At 39.8% G+C, this 19,048-nt stretch overlaps 2 protein-coding genes across 3 annotated transcripts in view; one reads left to right on the top strand and one right to left on the bottom strand.

Annotated features, from left to right (window-relative positions):
* The first annotated feature begins 3,313 nt into the window (after nt 1-3,313).
* The window catches only part of LOC122503877, a 49,948-nt gene continuing 34,213 nt past the window's right edge, over nt 3,314-19,048 (top strand). The window contains exons 1-2 of one of the 2 annotated variants that reach the window (XM_043614629.1): nt 3,314-3,703; nt 7,950-8,163. The gene's annotated coding sequence lies outside the window, so the exon portion shown is untranslated. Of the gene's footprint in view, nt 3,704-7,895; nt 8,164-19,048 lie in introns of those variants that run through there. The other variant, XM_043614630.1, reaches the window with a different exon arrangement.
* On the bottom strand, nt 4,231-4,914 carry LOC122503870. Its single transcript, XM_043614619.1, has one exon. The coding sequence runs from the start codon at nt 4,912-4,914 to the stop codon at nt 4,231-4,233; it is 684 nt and encodes a 227-aa protein (XP_043470554.1).

Raw genomic sequence — 19,048 nt, 5'->3', positions numbered from 1 at the left:
GATACGCGTTGTTATCGATCTCTGCGCCGATAGTATCTTTTTACAGATGGTCACACATCTTTTATTCCTCAGGGATGATGCCCACGCTGGTGCTGCATAGAGCATTTTAGCGTGGGCGACACTCGCCACCAGTCTCCGTTTTTGTTCACGGGGTCCGCCAACATTTGGCATTAGCCGTGAAAGATTAGCCGCACACTCGATCGCCTTATTTGACGCCGTAGACATGTGGTGGTGGAAGTTTAACCTTCCATCCAACTCCACACCAAGATATTTAATTTGTTGACTCCATTTGACCTCGAATCCGTCTATCACGATTCGTCTGTCTGTGACTTGCAGTGCCTCGGTCTTTTCCAGGGCCATTGCAAGACCTCTGGTATCCAGCCAGCTTTTTGCAAGTCGCAGACATTCCTTCACCAATGTCCCAAGAGCCTCCTTACTTTCGGCAGTGCACACGAACAACGCGTCGTCCGCAAAGCCGATGATCACCGCACCTTCGGGCAGATCCATTTGCAGAAAATCATCATAAGATACATTCCATACAAATGGACCCACCCTCGAGCCTTGATGAGCCCCACGCTGCATCTCTTGCCTGAGAGTGCAGGTGTCTCCCTCATATATAACCTACCTGTCGCTAAGATAATTATCCATTATCCGCAACAAGTAGGGCGGCATGTTTTTCTTCTTCATCGACCCGATGAGATCTTTCCATCTTGCGGAATTAAACGCGTTGCGTATGTCAATTGCTACCAACGCGCAGAAGCTCTTTTTTTTCCAGGTCCCAACTTGTTTTTTCCTGCTTTGGCTAGGTCCACAACTGCCTGGATGGCATCAACTGTGGACTTGCCTTTACGGAAACCAAATTGGTGATCGGATAGACTATTCTCTCCGGTCAAGTGGCTTTGCATTCTCTGCAGAACCATATCCTCTAGAAGTTTACCCATCGTATCCAACAGGCATATAGGCCTGTACGATGAAACCTTATCTAGAGGTTTTTCACCTTTCCTTAGGAGGACTAACCTCTGTCGCTTCCAGTCGCGGAAGAACTCTCCTCTCTCAAGGCAAAGATTTAAGCATCGAAGCAGAATCTGGGGTGAAGTGTCGATTACCAACTTTAGTATCTCGTTACTTATCCCATCGATTCCAGGCGCCTTGCCTGTTTTCAATCTTTTGCCTGCTTTTTGCAGTTCACTAAGTGTGAAGAGTTCTTCCTCTTCTAAGGTATGGTTCCGCAGGAGGAAACAAAGAATTTATTATCTTTCTGACCCAATAGGGATTGTCCAGGCCGGGGGTCTTTTGCCTCGTCGCTAATTTCTTAGTAACGATTTTAAAAGCCAGACCCCATGGGTCCTTATCGACTTCCTCGATTAGGTCCTTCCAGCTACGGCGTCGCAACTTGCGGATCTCTTTCTTGAGGTTCTTTTTCGCCTCCTTGAAAGCCTCTTTCAGCAAGTGATCTCCCTTAGATCGGGTATATGTCCTTCTTGCTTTGAGGCATTCCTTCCTCAAGGAGACTAGCTCCTCTGACCACCAGTGCAAGGATTTTCTTACGGGAATGGCGCCTTTGCGTGGCATTGACGCATTGCAAGCGGTGACTATCATGTTTCTCACCGCTCGCACCTTCCCATCCAGACTGCTCGGCCTCTTCACCCAGCCCAAGTCCTCAATCAAAAGGGCTTCTCTTAGGGACCGGCCGAACTTTTCCTTGTCGAGTCTCTTCATATTCCACGAGGAGGCTCTCTTCGCCTTATCCTGATACCAAGGGGCGAGGTCGCTCCCTTGATACTGCTCACTGCAGAACAGGATATCGACCTCATTTTCCCTTGCCGTTTGCATTTGGAGCAACTGTGCATCCTTACTTGTATGCAGGTTGATCTGCTAAAATTTTAAGGATTTGCCCTTTTAATCTTTTGCAGTTCTTCCCAGTAAACTGGGCAGGCTCTCTTTCCGGACTCATGATTTGTTTCTATCTTTCCCAGGTCCAAGCATGTAAGGCACTTCGGCTTAACGTTACAGCTCTTCGCGAGGTGTCCCTCTCTGCCGCATCTCCGACAGTTTTTACTTCTGTCGGGGCCTTTGCAGAATAGGGTTCTGTGTCCGTAACCTAGGCACTTTTGGCACCTAGCTACTTCAACATGCTCGCGAATTTGAGCATTTATCCAGCCGATTCTGATTCGGCCAAGTTTAAGCAGAATGTCACTTTCTGCTTCTGCTAAGCGGATTAGAGCCACCTTAGTACTTCTAAAGCGCGTCAAAAGGTGGCACTCTATCTTCAGATCAGGTTTGCCCAGCTTATCTCTCAGAACTGAAATCACCTCATCCTCCGTCGTGGTTTCATCCAGCTCCTTGATCTCAAGAGACCTTTTATTTACGAGAGCAGTGACCTCGCATAGCAAGGCGCCATGCAGAGCCGAGGACAGTGCTTCCGCAAACTTCAAGGTATCTTCACCCTTTTTCACTATCACAAGAACCTCCTGTTTAAAGGTTCTCCTGATTTTATGAATCACGGTACCAGTGTCTTCTGGTTTAACCTTTGGTTTTATCAGCGGCAAGATACCTTCATAAGATTTTGGGTCTCTTGCCGTGATCTTTACCGCTTCCGTGGTTTTAAGCTTCAAAGGGCGTTTTGAGAGCTCTGTTTTCTCGCCTGGGGGCTTATTTCTTGGAGCCCGTTCCCTTTTTTTTCCAACAACCTTAAAGCCGTCCTTATTGTCTGCTCCTTCTTTTAAGACGGTCTTAGCATACGTCTGGCTAAGACTACTTGAAGACGCCTTTTTTTCTCCAACTAGCGACTCAGAATTAAGCGGTGGAGCATCCTTTCGCTTAATCCTCTTTTCGCTCCGAGTCACTTGTTGGGGACTCTTATCCGGGCTAATACCTTCTCTGGGGCTCTTATTTACGTTCTTTGTCTTATTAGAATCTGTAGCTGCTGCACTATCAAGAGTTGCAGCAGCACTCCTCTTTTGCCTTGGAGTTCCCACAGTTGAAGTCAGTGGCTCCTGATCCCTGAACGATTCAGGGATAAAACGCAGATTCCTACAAATTGTTAAGAACGCACTCTCCAAAACCGCCACGCCATCCTGGATGTCGCGACTGACGTTCTTTTGGCGCTTGAATGCCTGGTGCACGCTCTTAAAAATCCCGGGAATAGCCAGGAACTGATTTGCGACATTTGATTCGTAGCATGTCAGCTGGCTATCTATTTGGCTCCCTCCAAAATCCTTGGAGCCATCTGCACCGACTATCGGGGCTTGCACCCGATCAGAATCGGTGGTGGGATTACCCTCTTTCGAGGTACCCACTTGGAGTATTTCATTTAAAATTTTGTCCATTTCATTCATTTTTTTTTATTTCTTTGTCCTGTGTCGAGGGATAATCGGGCCTTAACAAGGTACTACCATCTGGCCAGGATGGGCACTGCGGGCACTGGCGTGAACTCAGAGAAACCATGTTTTCGGCCGTAGGCACTGAAGTCACGGTCGACAACATGGTTCAAATTATGTTACAGAGCGCAGACTCATGGCGCGAGATAGAGTCCTTTGTCATCAAAGTCATGCAGACAAAGGAGAAGGACAGAAGGATGTTACAACACCATCGGAGAATTCCTACAGCTCGGCTGGGCACTCGCGGAGGACGGAGGAGAACTTAACTGGACCTCCTCCCTTTTTCGCTAGCGCTTAGTTAAGGATTTTGGATCTGGAAGTAGGTAAGGAGACCTTCACTGGCGATGTTAAGCTTGACGGCAGTTCCGCCAGGGGAGATATGTCTCGAAAGGGAGTGGTTTTTAGTGGGTCGGCTAGAACAAGAGCGGTCATCCCCACATAACCTAGGAGTACGGGCTCCAGGTATCTGACTTGGAAGTAGGCCTCCAAGGTTATAGCAGATTTTCCACTTCCCACGCAAAAAAAAACTATTATTATTATTATTATTATTTTTTTTTTTTTAATTTTTTTTTTATTCACGAGGGAGAAGAGGAAATGCATTTACGCATCCCTAGGAAGATCCCACTTACCTGGGGTATGTCGGACTCGTACAAAATGCAAGGAAAAAAAAAGAAACCTCACATACCTGCTTTTAACGGCAGTCACCCTACCGACTAAAACCTCTTCTTGTTTTCCCTGGGTTTCGAACCTTCTATCCACCTACGGAACTACCTAGTGGCTTCAGACTTCGTAGATGAATGGTTCCATGTAGTCGCTGGCGCAACTCTCCCGTGCCGCTCTTGTTCTGGCCTTATTTTCTCCTTGTCCTTGACAAAGTCTTCTTTACTTCCTCGAGGGCAGTTCTAAAGACCTTGCAACTCCCTGATCCAGCTACATGTTGGATGTTCTCCTTTTCGCCGAACTTCGCCTTGAATAAGAAGCAGCATGGGCTCTTCTTACAGTCTGCTGCCTTATGGCCGGCTTCTCCGCACTTAAAGCACGCAGCCGACCTATCTACTGCATTGCAGTCTCGACCTATATGACCATAGTCAAGACACCTATGGCACCTTTTGACCATCACTCTACTTCTGATCCTGCAGGACACGAATCCAATCTTTACGTGACCCACCTTCTCCAGCTTATCAGCATCTTCCTGGCTGATGACCACAACAGCGAGTTTCACTCCTCGCTTATTTGGCCCAAGGACCGTCACCTTTCTGCTTCCAGCTGGAACTGTGGAAACTTTCTCCAGGGCATCCTCAACATCTTCCTTCTCAGTAAGGGCATCCATGTCGCGGATTTCCAGCGTAGTTCGCCGATCCGCCATCTGCACCTTACCCAAATCGCCGATTATCTTTGTCACCTCCTCGGTGAACAGCTTCTTGTTTGAAGACCCTCCAATTTTAATGAGAAGGTCTCCCTTTTTAGTAGGTAAAGCTCCCACAACCCTTGTCTGGCTGGCCTCCAGGTCAGCCTCCCTTCGAACCTTCGCCATTATTATTATTATTATTATTATTTTTTTTTTTGCTTAGGGACTTTTGGGAAATCTGCCTACAGATAACTTGGATTCCGCACTCCACGGTTATGCTGTTTAAATTACGCTTTCTGGCGGCCGTCGAGATCCTTCCTCGACATAACCGAGATTATGAAGTTCTCGACTTGCCGAAAATTCTTTTCTGACTGGGTCATCAGCGATACCATGTTCTCCGGTGTAACTTGACTATTTACACCTTCGAACATAGCCCGCCTCTCCAAGTCCCATTTTCTGCATGAGAAGAGGGTGAGCTCCGCGTTGTCCTCAGGGAACTGGCAATATGCACACAACTCGTTCTCGCGTAATTTAAAGCGACACAGGTACGAGTTGAAACACCCGTGACCTGTGAGCGCCTGAGTCAAATAATAGGAAACCTGACCGTGTTTCCTATTTATCCAGGTGGCGAGTGCCGGGATAAGGCGATAAGTCCATCGACCTTTTTCCTCACCATCCCATCTTTCTTGCCATCTTTCTATGAGCCTGTGCCTCGCTTCTTTGCGGATCAGGTCCTTGCTTGGTCTTATTTCCTCATCTAAGGAACTTCTTTCTTTAGAAAAGAGAAAGATTTCTTCCCTTTCCCTCGCCAAAAGTTCTGCTGGCGGGACACTTGCAAGGACCTGCACATCACTCGTAGATACCGTCTTATATGCAGAGATGATACGCGTTGTTATCGATCTCTGCGCCGACAGTATCTTTTCACAGATGGTAACACATCTTTTGCTCCTCAGGGATGGGGCCCATACTGGTGCTGCGTAGAGCATTTTAGCATAGGCGACACTCGCCACCAGTCTTCTTTTTTGTTCGCGGGGTCCGCCAAAATTTGGCATTAACCGTGAAAGATTAGCCGCACACTCGATCGCCTTATTTGACGCCGTAGCCATGTGGTGGTGGAAGTTTAACAAACCATCTAACTCTACACCAAGGTATTTAATTTGTTTACTCCACTTGACCTCGAATCCGTCTATCACGATTCGTGGGAGCTCATAACCACGTCTGTCTGTGACCAGCAGTGCCTCGGTCTTTTCCAGGGCCATTTCAAGACCTCTGGTATCCAGCCAGCTTTTTGCTAATCGCAGACATTTGTTCAACAATGTCCCAAGAGCCTTCTCACTCTCGGCAGTACACACGAACAACGCGTTGTCCGCAAAGCCGACGATCATCGCACCTTCGGGCAGATCCATTCGCAGAAAATCATCGTAAGATACATTCCATACAAATGGACCCACCCTTGAGCCTTGAGGAGCCCCACGCTGCATCTCTTCCCTGAGAGTGCAGGTGTCTCCCTCATATATAACCCACCTGTCGCTAAGATAATTATCCATTATCCGCAACAAGTAGGGCGGCATGTTTTTCTTTTCCATCGACTCGATGAGATCTTTCCATCTTGCGGAATTAAACGCGTTGCGTATGTCAATTGCTACCAACGCGCAGAAGCTCTTCTTTTTCCCAGGTCCCAATTTGTTTTTTCCTGCTTTGGCTTTGTCCACAACTTCCTGGATGGCATCAACTGTGGACTTGCCTTTACGGAAACCAAATTGGTGATCCGATAGACTATTCTCTCCGGTCAAGTGGCTTTGCATTCTCTGCAGAACCATATCCTCTAGAAGTTTACCCATCGTATCTAGCAGACATATAGGCCTGTATGATGAGACTTTATTTAGAGGTTTTTGACCTTTCCTCAGGAGGACTAACCTTTGTCGCTTCCAGTCGCGGAAGAACTCTCCTCTCTGAAGGCAAAGATTGAAGCATCGAAGCAGAATCTGGGGTGAAGTGTCGATTACCAACTTTAGGATCTCGTTACTTATCCCATCGATTCCAGGCGCCTTGCCTGTTTTCAATCTTTTGCATGCTTTGTGCAATTCGCTAAGTGTGAAGAGTTCTTCCTCTCCGACTTTGCAAGAACTCTAGTCGCCTCCAAATAAGAAGCAACCCTGGCCGAAGCAGCCTTACTCGCCTCCGTCTCCATAGCAGTAGGGTTTGCCTGGGTCTCCTTGCTCTTAACCTTCTTACCCTTGGGAGTGGTCACAGAAGAGTCAGTCTCCGGACCTTCATACTCTCTAGGGCGCTTCCTTGGGTCGATGGGCTTGCTCTCGCCAGATGTGGTGTGCGACATCGATCTAGGAATTTCAGGATTCGACTTTGGTTTGCTTGGGCTAATGAAGGGCCTAGGTATAAAACGCAGGTTACTGCGAAGCACCTCGTGCACCTTCCCCAATTCCACCATTCCATCCTGAACATCCTTGCTAATGTTTCTTTGTTTCCTGCAAGCACGCCACATGCTGTCAAGTATTTTTGGGATCAGATCGACCTGTTCTAAGACATTTTCTTCGAATCTGCTAAGTCCCACATCCTCAGAATTTTTGCTTTGGCTCCCTCCAAAATCCTTGGAGCCGTCTGCACCGACTACCGGGGCTTCAACCCGATCAGAATCGGTGACGGGATTACCCTCATTTGAGGTACCCGCTTGGAGTATAATATCTAAATTTTTGTCCATTTCAGTTTTTTTATTCTTTGTCCCGTGTCGAGGGACAATCGGGCCTTAACAGGGTACTACCATCTGGCCAGGATGGACCCTGAACCGCTTCCGTTAGTTACATAGACGTTATAGCATTGCCGGAGCATTGATGCGACGTCTATGATATCCAAGGGCACGTGAACATGTATGTTCGGACGTGGAGGTCGATTTGTCTCTCCAAGATAGCAGGAAGTTTCCGCAGAGGGAGTGCATCCTGGTATCTCTTCACAGAGTTTACCCTATTATTATTATTATTATTATTATTATTATTATTATTATTATTATTATTATAAATATTTTAGATTTTTTATTCTAAATTTTTGAATGAATTTTTTTAATTATTTATATTCATATTTAATTTGAAAGGTTAAATAATTTTTTTATGAATTTATTTATTTATATTTATTTTTATATCTTATTGATATTTTATTTATTTTTATTATAATTTTAATGTATGTTCCTTATTTTTATGTAAACATAGAAAGCAGGACATTTCTGGATGAAATGGATGTTGATGAAGAAGGAAAATAATACCGATTAATCCATCAAAAAGCGTTCCAAAGAAAGAAAATAATACTTCGGCAAAAATTGTTATGAACAAGAACAAAGAAAATGTTCAGTCGCTGATAAATAAGGAGGTTATGGGGTTAAAAAATCTCACCACTGCGAATGCAGGAAGCAGTTCAAAAAAAAAGGTAATAGCAGGGAATTTGATTTTGCTTCTTCCTGTATTTATCTTTTTTCGGATAAATAATTTAAATTTTTTTCCTGCCCAGTAGTAGAGCTAGGAGACTTCTGGACCACTTACCTACAGTCGGTAAGGTAGATTTCTTAATTTCGTACTTTCAAGTGGCTTAGAGGGAGTGTTCTACCTCACCGACCGAGTTTTTAGTACCGGCTGCCACCGCTAGATGGCGCCACTTAATTTTTGCTCAACTTAAAAGCCGTTGGTGGGGTATTTGAAAATTTATTTTTCAAAGTTTAAAGTGGCTTAGAGGGGGTGTTCTACCTTACCGACCGAGTTTTTAGTACCGGCTGCCACCGCTAGATGGCGCCACTTAATTTTTGCTTGTAGGGATCGAGCATGATAAAGTTGGTTTCTGCAACTTATTATATTTTCTCTCGCACATGCAAGGAGAGATTCGACGCGCTTACTGGATGCGCCTTAAAGTTTTTCTCTCTCTAGCGAGAAGAGAGACAACGATACGCGTACTGTATGATTGACCGCGCTTATTATGTTAGTTGTGTCTGGAACCACTAAAGTGAAACACGCATTGTATTTTGCGTTACATTCAATTTGAATAAATTTATTATTAAAACGTTTAAATATTCTTTTTAATGAGACCACATTACCCTAAGTAACACGCGATATTGTGAGGATTCCCTTTTGATTAAATTGGACATTTTTAGCCTTTTAAATAATTTTGAAATCCCACATTGGTGACCCCGACGAGATCGGGTAAAAGACGCTACTTTTGAAATAAAGCATCCACTAAAATTGTGGCAATCAAATACTGAACTGGTGTATAGTGATGGTGAATGGTGTATATAAGAATGCTCCGAACAATTGAGTAAAAAAAGTTCGTCGAATAAAGTCATTTTGGACGATTTACGAAACTTATTTTCGGAGCACGTTTTTTTCCAAAGGACGCCACGCCTTCACACCGGAGGAGACGGATTCATATTCTACTAGCAGCAACAGTTCTCCTGAAACACAAAATTTTTTTTTCCAATTTAAAATTCATTCCCTAAAAAAAATTTTTTTTTTTACATTTTTTTTATATAAAAAATGTTTTTATTAAACTGAGTTTTTTTTACTTATGAAGTGGTCAATTCACAGCCCGGTTCCAGCCAACATTGGACTGTTTACCAGACTTCATCGAGGTCACGGACGTCCTGGTACAGCATCTACGAAGAAAACAACCATTCCGACATCAGCTGATTCGAGCCTGGTGAGAAAAATTGGCGGTTAAATTTGAAATTATAAGGCTTTGGAAAACGGCGCATGGGCAGAACACTCTAGCCCATGCAACAGGTGCGTAACGTTCACTACCTGTGGCAGTAACAGTTTTCCGCTCTTTTAAATTTAGAATATTTTCTTTCATACTTCCCGCCTGATTGACGGACATCTTTTTGGAGGAGAGAAGGCGCCAATGCTTGAGTCCAGTCCTGTCACGAGGTTGGGAATTGTCTAAAAAAACGCCAAACAAAATTACCTAGGGGACAACATCACGCAGCACACGAGGTCAACTATCGTTTCTTGTATGTCGGGCCCACTTTGATGTATGTAAGTAAAGTGACAGTGGTTCTCGGCCAGCTCGGTGTGGACAGTGTGATTGTTCATGAAAGCGACATTGAAAAACTTTAAAAAATTTTCCATACATTTTTTTTTTATTTTTAAATTTTATTTATTTATTATCAAACTTTTTATATTTGATTTTTTTTTTAATTGAAACCTTTGACATATCATTGTTTCTTCGAGTTTATAATTGTTATAGATTGTCAAATTTTTACATTCATGTCTCTTTCTTTTCTTTTTTTTAAATTTTTTTTTACTTTTCCATGAAAAATAAAATAAAATTATTGTTGCCCCTTGCGTCACTTATTATGCCAGGAACTTTTATTTTATTTTTTTTACAACAGCGTCCGTTTGGAAACAGTTTTTGTTTTTTAATTCTGTTGACATTATCGTTATTATTGTGCTGTCAGTTTGTTTAATTTGTTTGTGCATTGCTCATACGCGTTAAATAATTTTATTTTAAACAATAATAAGTTAGTTTTTTTGGAGAACAGTCTTAGACTTAACAGTTTGTTTATTGACAACATTTCATAACAATTTAATTAGAGTCCATTTATGTATTTATTTTTCGAACTTTTTCTCTCCAGATTTTGTTGTTTTGTGTTTTGCTCTGCGGGTTCTTTTTGAAATCACAACGATGACAGGCGTCGGAAGCGACGATTATATGACTGATGATGGTTCCGTACAGGAAGACGCGCCGCTCGCCAACCGCAGGAGAAACAACGGTTTTCTTCAAATTCTTAAGTTACCCGGTTTTTATCACAAAGAACCTGGAGTATGGTTCGCCGAAATCGAACTTCTTTTTGCTTACGCGGGAGTTACCACGGAAAAGAATAAAGCTGGCGCGGTGCTGGCAGCTTTAGATTTCGATACGGTTATGACGATTAGCGATATTATTACTAACGAAACCCCTCCGGAAGATATTTATTACCAAATTAAGCAGAAATTAATTGCTAGTTACGCGGTATCATCGGAATCGCGTTTGAGACAACTATTAAAGGGTGAATTGTCAGGAGAGGGTAAACCGTCTCTAATATTAAATCGAATTAAAATGCTCAGTCGTGGAAAATGCGGAGATGATATTATTAAAACCGTGTTTTTGGATCAATTACCCACCAATTGCCGTTCAGCGTTAGCACTGAGTGAGGTCAAAGAGATTGATAAACTCGCCAAATTAGCAGACCGCTTCATGGAGGCATCCGGTCAGATCGGTTCACCTCAAGTTTCAGCCATGTCATCTGAAAACTCTCACGACGCGTTGGTAAAAATGATTGAAGCATTAACCGTGAAAATCGACGCCATTTCCGCTCAAAGTAGATTTCGTACAGACCAGCGCTCAAATAACTCCAATAATTATCGAAATCGGAACAGAGGTAACTCGTCAAATAGAAAACGTAACAACAATAATAATAATAACAATTTTAATAGGAACAAAAATTTTAGAAATCAAAATAACAATGTCCAAGGGAATAGCGGAAACAATTCTCAATTATGTTTTTACCATGGTAAATTCGGGGATAAAGCAATAAAATGTGTTCCACCTTGCGCATGGCAAGCAGGTACATCCTCGGGAAACTAACAGGGCCGCGCCAAGTAAATTCGATAGATCAATTCTCAGTTTCAAAACGTCTACATATTCGAGACCGTAATTCGGGGTTAATATTTTTAATAGACACCGGTTCTGATGTGTCAATAATTCCGATAAAATCTCAAAATGCTGTTAAACCATCCGATTATGTCATTTATGCTGCGAATAATTCGCAGATAAATACATTCGGGTGTAAGAAAATGACAGTAGATTTTGGGATTAGTCGACATTTATCTTGGGATTTTTGCATTGCCTCGGTACCATACCCCATTATCGGAGCTGATTTTTTAACATTTTTTGGTCTATCGGTAGATTTGAAAAATCGGAAACTGATTGACGTAAAGTCAGGAGATAACACCGCATGTTATCTTAAAAAAGCTACTATTACGGATGTTAGCTCAATCGACAAGTCAATTCCTTTTTATAATATAATACATAAATATCCGGAAATAATTAACTTAACTCAACAAGGGTTGAACACCACGCACGGTGTATTTCATCACATAGTGACAAAAGGACTACCAGTGTCCCAACGACAGCGTCGACTTCCTCCCCATAAGCTTACGGTAGCAAAAAATTATTTTAAAACCTTAACAAAGGAAGGGAAGTGTCGACCTTCGAGTGCAAATTACGCTTCTCCTATCCACATGGTCCTAAAAAGCGACGGTCAGTGGAGAGTTTGCGGAGATTATCGACTCTTAAATATTAATACAGTTCCGGACAAGTTTCCAATACCATTTTTACACGATTTTTCAATTAATTTAAACGGTAAAAAAATATTTACTAAATTAGACTTGCACGCGGCGTATCACCAGATACCCATTTTTCCCGACGATGTTCCTAAAACCGCTGTAACAACACCCTTTGGTTTGTTTGAATTCCTATTCATGCCTTTCGGGTTGAGAAATGCGGGGCAAACATTCCAGAGGTACATGTTCAGCGCTCTCGGTGATTTAGATTTCGTGTTCGTTTACCTAGATGATATTCTCATAACTTCCAAAGACATTCAGGAACATGAGATGCATCTTGACATTGTTTTACAACGTCTAAAAGAATTTTCCCTTAAATTGAACCTTAAGAAATGCGTATTCGGACAAAATCAAATTGAATTTTTGGGTCATCTTCTTGACAAAAACGGTTTAAGACCCCCACCAGAAAAAATTCGCGCCATAACCGAATACGTTAAGCCACGTACTATCCATGACCTTCGACGTTTCCTGGGAATGGTTAATTTCTACCGTCGCAACGTACCTCATGCCGCACAAATCGAGCAACCTCTTAACGCATTGTTACATAACGTGCGTAAGAATGATAAACGCGAGGTTAACTGGAACCCAGCAGCTGAGCAGGCTTTCAACGCAATAAAAAAGGCTTTGTCGGTGGCAACACTGCTGGCTTATCCATCCCCTAGCGCACCTACACGCCTAGTTACAGACGCTTCGGATCTAGGGATGGGAGCAGCTCTAGAGCAATTTTTAAATAAATCATGGCAACCACTAGCCTTTTTCAGTAGAAAATTCAATTCCGCCCAGGCAAAGTACAGCACGTACGACCGCGAACTTACCGCGATTTACGAATCGGTTAAATATTTTAGATATTTTCTGGAAGGTCACGAGTTCAAGATTTGTACGGATCACAAACCGTTGATTTACGCGTTTCAAAAGAGTAGCGAAAAGGCTTCACCGAGACAACAACGTCAACTCTCATTTTTGTCACAATTCACCTCTGAGATAGAGTATCTTCCCGGCGACGTTAACGTTGTCGCTGACGCGTTATCGCGTGCCGATGCGATTACTTTATCATCAGAGATTGAAATGACAGAGCTTTCGCAAGCACAAAGGGATGATGAGGAGTTAAAACGCATTACGGAAGATAATAATTCGTCGTTAAAATTAAAACGTTTAGATTGGAACAACGTCTCGTTGATTTGCGACATATCGGGAGACAACGTACGACCGTATATTCCAAGTTCTCACCGGAAACAAATATTCGAAATAATGCACAATTCCTCACACCCCGGTGGTAAAATAACGGATAGATTGATCAGAAAAAAATTCGTCTGGCCGTCGATGAATAAAGATATAAAAGAATGGTGCGGGTCGTGTTTATGTTGCCAACGCGCAAAAGTATCGAGACACACCACTGTCCTACCTTCTCATTTCATAGCACCTGATAGTAGGTTCCGGCACGTCCATATGGACATCGTAGGTCCACTTCCAGTATGCGACGGGTTTAGATACAGCTTAACCCTTATCGATAGATTCTCCCGATGGCCAGAGGCCATTCCGTTAAAAGACATCGAAGCTGCGACAATTTGCCGCGCGTTTTTCGACAACTGGATTTCTCGCTTCGGGTCGCCAGAAACTTTATCAACGGATCAGGGTTCTCAGTTTGAATCACGATTATTTTCTGCCCTTCTTAAGTTAACCGGTTGTAACCGCATTTGAACTACCCCTTATCATCCGGCAGCTAACGGTTTAATCGAACGTTGGCACCGTACGTTTAAGGCAGCTATTATGTGTCATAGCAATGTTAAATGGGTTCATTCTCTCTCTACGGTTCTTTTGGGTTTGCGAAATAACGTATTGGATTCGGGGGCGTCGCCGGCCGAGTACCTGTACGGAACCACCCTCAGAATTCCGGGAGAATTCGTGTTACCAGAAGATTTCTCTGCGAATCAACAAATCTTCATTGAAGAATTCAGAGAACACATGAGGATGGTTAAACCTGTGCCCGTAGAGCACAAGCATAAGAGAAAAGTTTTTTTTCATAAAGATTTATATAATTGCTCGCATGTCTTTCTTAGAATTGGTACAATTAAAAAATCGCTGGAATGTCCATATTCTGGACCCCATAAAGTTATTAAACACACTTCAGATAGAATATTCGAAGTGGACGTAAACGGGAATAATAAACAGATATCTATCGAAAATTTAAAGCCAGCATTTTTTGCGAAAGACACGGATTTTGTAACTAATATTCGGGCGAGCAATGCACACTCAGATTACAATGCAAAAGGACAGACGAATTCTGCTCCTTCGACTTCGCAAAGTGATCTGAATTTGAATGTGAGACCTGTGATGCGTACCTATGTAAGTAGAAAAAAGGTCTCTTTTAGACAGTAAAAGTCACGTAGTCGTGATTTAATGTATTATGAGAACGATATGACTGCGTTATTTCTTTAGAAAAATTAGCGATATTTATTTAAAGACATTACTTTTATTGTTATTACTTTTTTATGAGAAAACATTTATATTTGTTATTTTTTTTATTATAGACTGTGCACAGTATCATTTAGTAATAAGATAAAAACTTACTCAGGTATTAGACGACTGATCACCGTATAATTACTTGTATATTTTTTTTTTGTTAACAATGCGTCGTTCACACTATAAGTTTTCACAACTTTCAATTTTATTTTTTTTACACTTTTAAATTTTGACAACTTTAATTTTAGTCTCGACCACAGTACACTTTTTTTACATTAATTTAAACACTCCTTCGAATTACACTGTATTAAGTAATTATTATTTTTTAATAACCGTTTCACTTAGGGGGGAGTACTGTGGGGATCGAGCATGATAAAGTTGGTTTCTGCAACTTATTATATTTTCTCTCGCACATGCAAGGAGAGATTCGACGCGCTTACTGGATGCGCCTTAAAGTTTTTCTCTCTCTAGCGAGAAGAGAGACAACGATACGCGTACTGTATGATTGACCGCGCTTATTATATTAGTTGTGTCTGGAACCACTAAAGTGAAACACGCATTGTATTTTGCGTTACATTCAATTTGAATAAATTTATTATTAAAACGTTTAAATATTCTTTTTAATGAGACCACATTACCCTAAGTAACACGCGATATTGTGAGGATTCCCTGTTGATTAAATTGGACATTTTTAGCCTTTTAAATAATTTTGAAATCCCACATGCTCAACTTAAAAGCCGTTGGTGGGGTATTTGAAATTTATTTTCAAAGTTTAAAGTGGCTTAGAAGGGGTGTTCTACCTTACCGACCGAGTTTTAGTCTGCTAGATGGCACCACTTATTTTTTTGTTCAACTTAAAACCCGTTGGTGGGGTATTTAAATTTTTTCAAAGTTTAAAGTGCGTTAGAAGGGGTGTTCTACATTACGGACTGATTTATATTACCGGCTGCCACTGCTAGATGGCGCCTCCGTCGAATTCAAACTCCCTTGATGGGGTATTTGAATTTTTTTTTCAAAACTTCAAGTCGCTTGGTTTGGGTAATTTTAAAATTTCGCGCCTAAATTACCGACAATTTTTTAGGCAGCCACTAATAGATGGCGCAGCTTTGGAATTAAAATTTCTATTGTCTAGTTCAAAGTCTCTTGGTGTGTGTGTTATTTTGAAATTTCTATCTCAAATTACTGATATATTTTGTCCACTAGAGGTAAGTAAATAAATAATAGAAATAGTAATATATTATAATAACAATAATTATACTATTAATATTATTCTTATAAGAAATAATATTTAAATCTCCCCAAAATTAGTGTATTACTGCTGACGTCATATCTCGAACATGTAAATATCGATATTTAGATTTACTATTATTAACTTTTAATTCATTTAGTTGAAATCGTTTCCCGACTTTATATATGATGTAAATATATATTACTGATAATAATTAATTCTTATATATTATTATTATTATTTTATTTAAAATATTAATTCACAATTAACTACTTGCTACAGTTGAGCCGGTAGGCATGCAGCCATCGTGGTGTGTCTGCACCTTTACTATGAGACTCAGTGACTCGCGCGCAACGAATTTAGTTCTACAGTTTGTCGTGAGGTGCTGTTCCTAACATCTGTGAAACGCATGTGGCATGTCGATCTACAATATCATACACGTTGCTTTTCAAACACCAGTTGACAGATTATTAAAAATGGTGAGTAATATAGAGATAATTATGTTCTGACAGTCGGCGAAGCCAAAAGTCATTTAAGAAGAAGAAGAAGAATATAGAGATAATATTTCTTTATTTACTTGGTATATTTCTTTATTTACTATATATCTTTTTCTTTCATAGGATCCGTTTCATCCAGAACTGCCAAGAAAAACGTGTTTTGCAGTTTGCAACTTATGTCGGCAAACATTTATTCAACAAGATCCTCGAATACAAGGGGCAATTAAAATTCCGCTGGATTTTAAAAAAATGCAAGTTTCAACTAATGGAGAAAAGAAGGTTGTTCCACAAGTTAGTATTAGTATTAATATTGTTAATAATAATAATAGTTTTCTTTATTTTAATACACTTATTTAAAATCATAACATTTTTTCCTTTTAATTTTTAGGTTACAACTGATTTAGACGGTGAAAAAGAGGAAATACAGAATGATAAAAAGAGAAAATTGGATGTTGTAAAAATAACGTTGAATACCTCTGAAACAAAAAAAACACGAATCAGATTTACCAGGTGGGACACACTACGTTTTGTTGAAGTTCCAATCAAAACAAAGGAATCAAATTTGAGCGGCATCGACAATGAAGTTGGTGACATAATTTCGAAGGGAAGCCGGAGCATCGACAGTGAATTTAGTGACATAATTTCGAAGGTAAGCCGGAGCATCGACAGTGAATTTAGTGACATAATTTCGAAGGACAGCCGGAGCATCGACAGTGAAGTTAGTGACATAATTTCGAAGGAAAGCCCGAGCATCGACAGTGAAGTTAGTAACATAATTTCGAAGGAAAGCCTGAGCATAGACAGTGAAGTTAGTGACATAATTTCCAAGGGAAACCTCGATATCGATAACGAAATTCTCAACGAAATTTTAAACGAATCACTTGACATTCAGGACCAACATTTTGTTGACAATATCATAGATAATATTGATTTAGACTTTCTCAATATCGATGTTCCTTATAAACCGACGTTCGTAAAAAGTCCATTGAAATCATATGAGGAGATTTACGATGAAATTTTGATAGAAGAACAGTGCTCCACATTACATAACGATCTTCTCAACAGAGAAGAAAACTAAAAAGAACCGTTGAATTAAAAAAGAAGTTATATTAGTGAATTATTTATCGTTTTAAAAGAAGAAGAAAAAAATATTTAAATTAGTTTTAGAAGAAGAAAAAAGTATTTAAATTAGTTTTATAAGAAAAAAGTATTTAAATTAGTTTTAAAATATGTGATGAAAAAGATGTGATGATTTTAGATTGTAGATGACACAAAAATGTGATATTATTTACTAATTTTTACGCTCTTTGGTTTGAAATTTTTCTTTTTTTTTGCTACGTTTTTGTGTTATTTTGTGTTACGTTTTCGTACTGAAACTTTTTCTTCTCATTTATTTATGCTACGGTTTTTGTATTGAAAATTTGTATTTTTTTTGCTTTATTTGTATTACGCTTTTGTACTAAAACTTTTCAGTTTGTTTACACTATGTTTTTTTTTGTACTGAAAGTTTTTATTTTGTTTGTACTACTTTTTTCATCGAAACTTTTTCTTTTGTGTTTGTATTTCTTTTTTCATTTGTACTACGATTTTTTTCACTCGAACTTCTTATTTTGATTTGTACTAAAATTTCTTATTTTTCATACCACGGTCTTTAAACAATTTTTTCATTTGCATAATAATAATAATGTTTATTTTTTAATTTGTAACTTTTCTTGTTTGTGTTTTTTATTTGTATTACCTTTTTTTTCTTATTAATATTTTTTCTTATTATCAACATCAGTAGATGTTGATTCATTAAAATTTAATTTGTTTCAGTTAAGGTCTGTCAAGCGTGGTACATATATCACAATGGTGGGGATGCAGTGATGGTAGGGATTGCTGAATGAGGTGGCTCACAAGCGAGTGGGACTCATTCTTGTCTCAGCCTTCTAACAGTTTAAATTGTAGTGATAGAATTAATCGTCCTGAATTTTTAATATATAAAATTCCTTATATTTATTTTGTTCATAAATTGGTATACAGAAAATAGAAGAAAATAATTTTGTACCGGACAGCAAAAATAACTGTATAAGGTGTATTCCACGTCAGTTCAACACAAAAAATTTTATTAGGTTTTGGGATTCGGTTGAAATTGGGTAGATTATATCCTCTGGTGGTAATAAATAAAATCCCCAAGCGATTTTAAAAAATTTCAAAAATTGTCGGACATATTGGATTTTTAATTTTTTTGTACTTTTTTTTGAAAAATATATATCTCTGCTTGTTCTTAACGGATTTTAGTTTAGGACCTCTAAAATTGTTCGTATTGAAATATAAATTTATTTAAAAAATTAAAATTAAAAAAATTATTTAATTTTTTTGTTTAAAAAATTAATTTAATTTTTTGAAATCCATAGAAAAAATATGCTACCTTCAATTTTGATCATTTTTTTACCATTTGTAGCCATAAATGTGTTGAACTTGTCCTAAAATTTTCATCGTGGGACCGCCAGTAGTTTTTGAGAAAAAAAATAAAACGTAAATCCTCGCATAGCGCTGTAGCGCTCAGTTTTAATGCCGCACGATTGTAAATGGAATTTTAATAAAAGTACGAGTTTTGATTAACCCTGTAACAGTTTAGTTTATTTTTTAGTATTTCTTTATTAAAATCCTTAACAATTAAACCGTGAGCATTTTATTTACATAAATTATTTCCTTTTATGCATTTAGCACAAATTTACAAAAAAAAACTTTGAATTTGAAAATTGGCCAATTTAATA

Source organism: Leptopilina heterotoma, unplaced genomic scaffold (genome assembly GCF_015476425.1).
Source record: "Leptopilina heterotoma isolate Lh14 unplaced genomic scaffold, ASM1547642v1 Lhet_271, whole genome shotgun sequence".
NCBI classification, from domain to species: Eukaryota; Metazoa; Arthropoda; class Insecta; order Hymenoptera; family Figitidae; genus Leptopilina; species Leptopilina heterotoma.
Note: the sequence above shows the minus strand (reverse complement) of the source record. Positions and strands in the feature narration are given on the sequence as shown.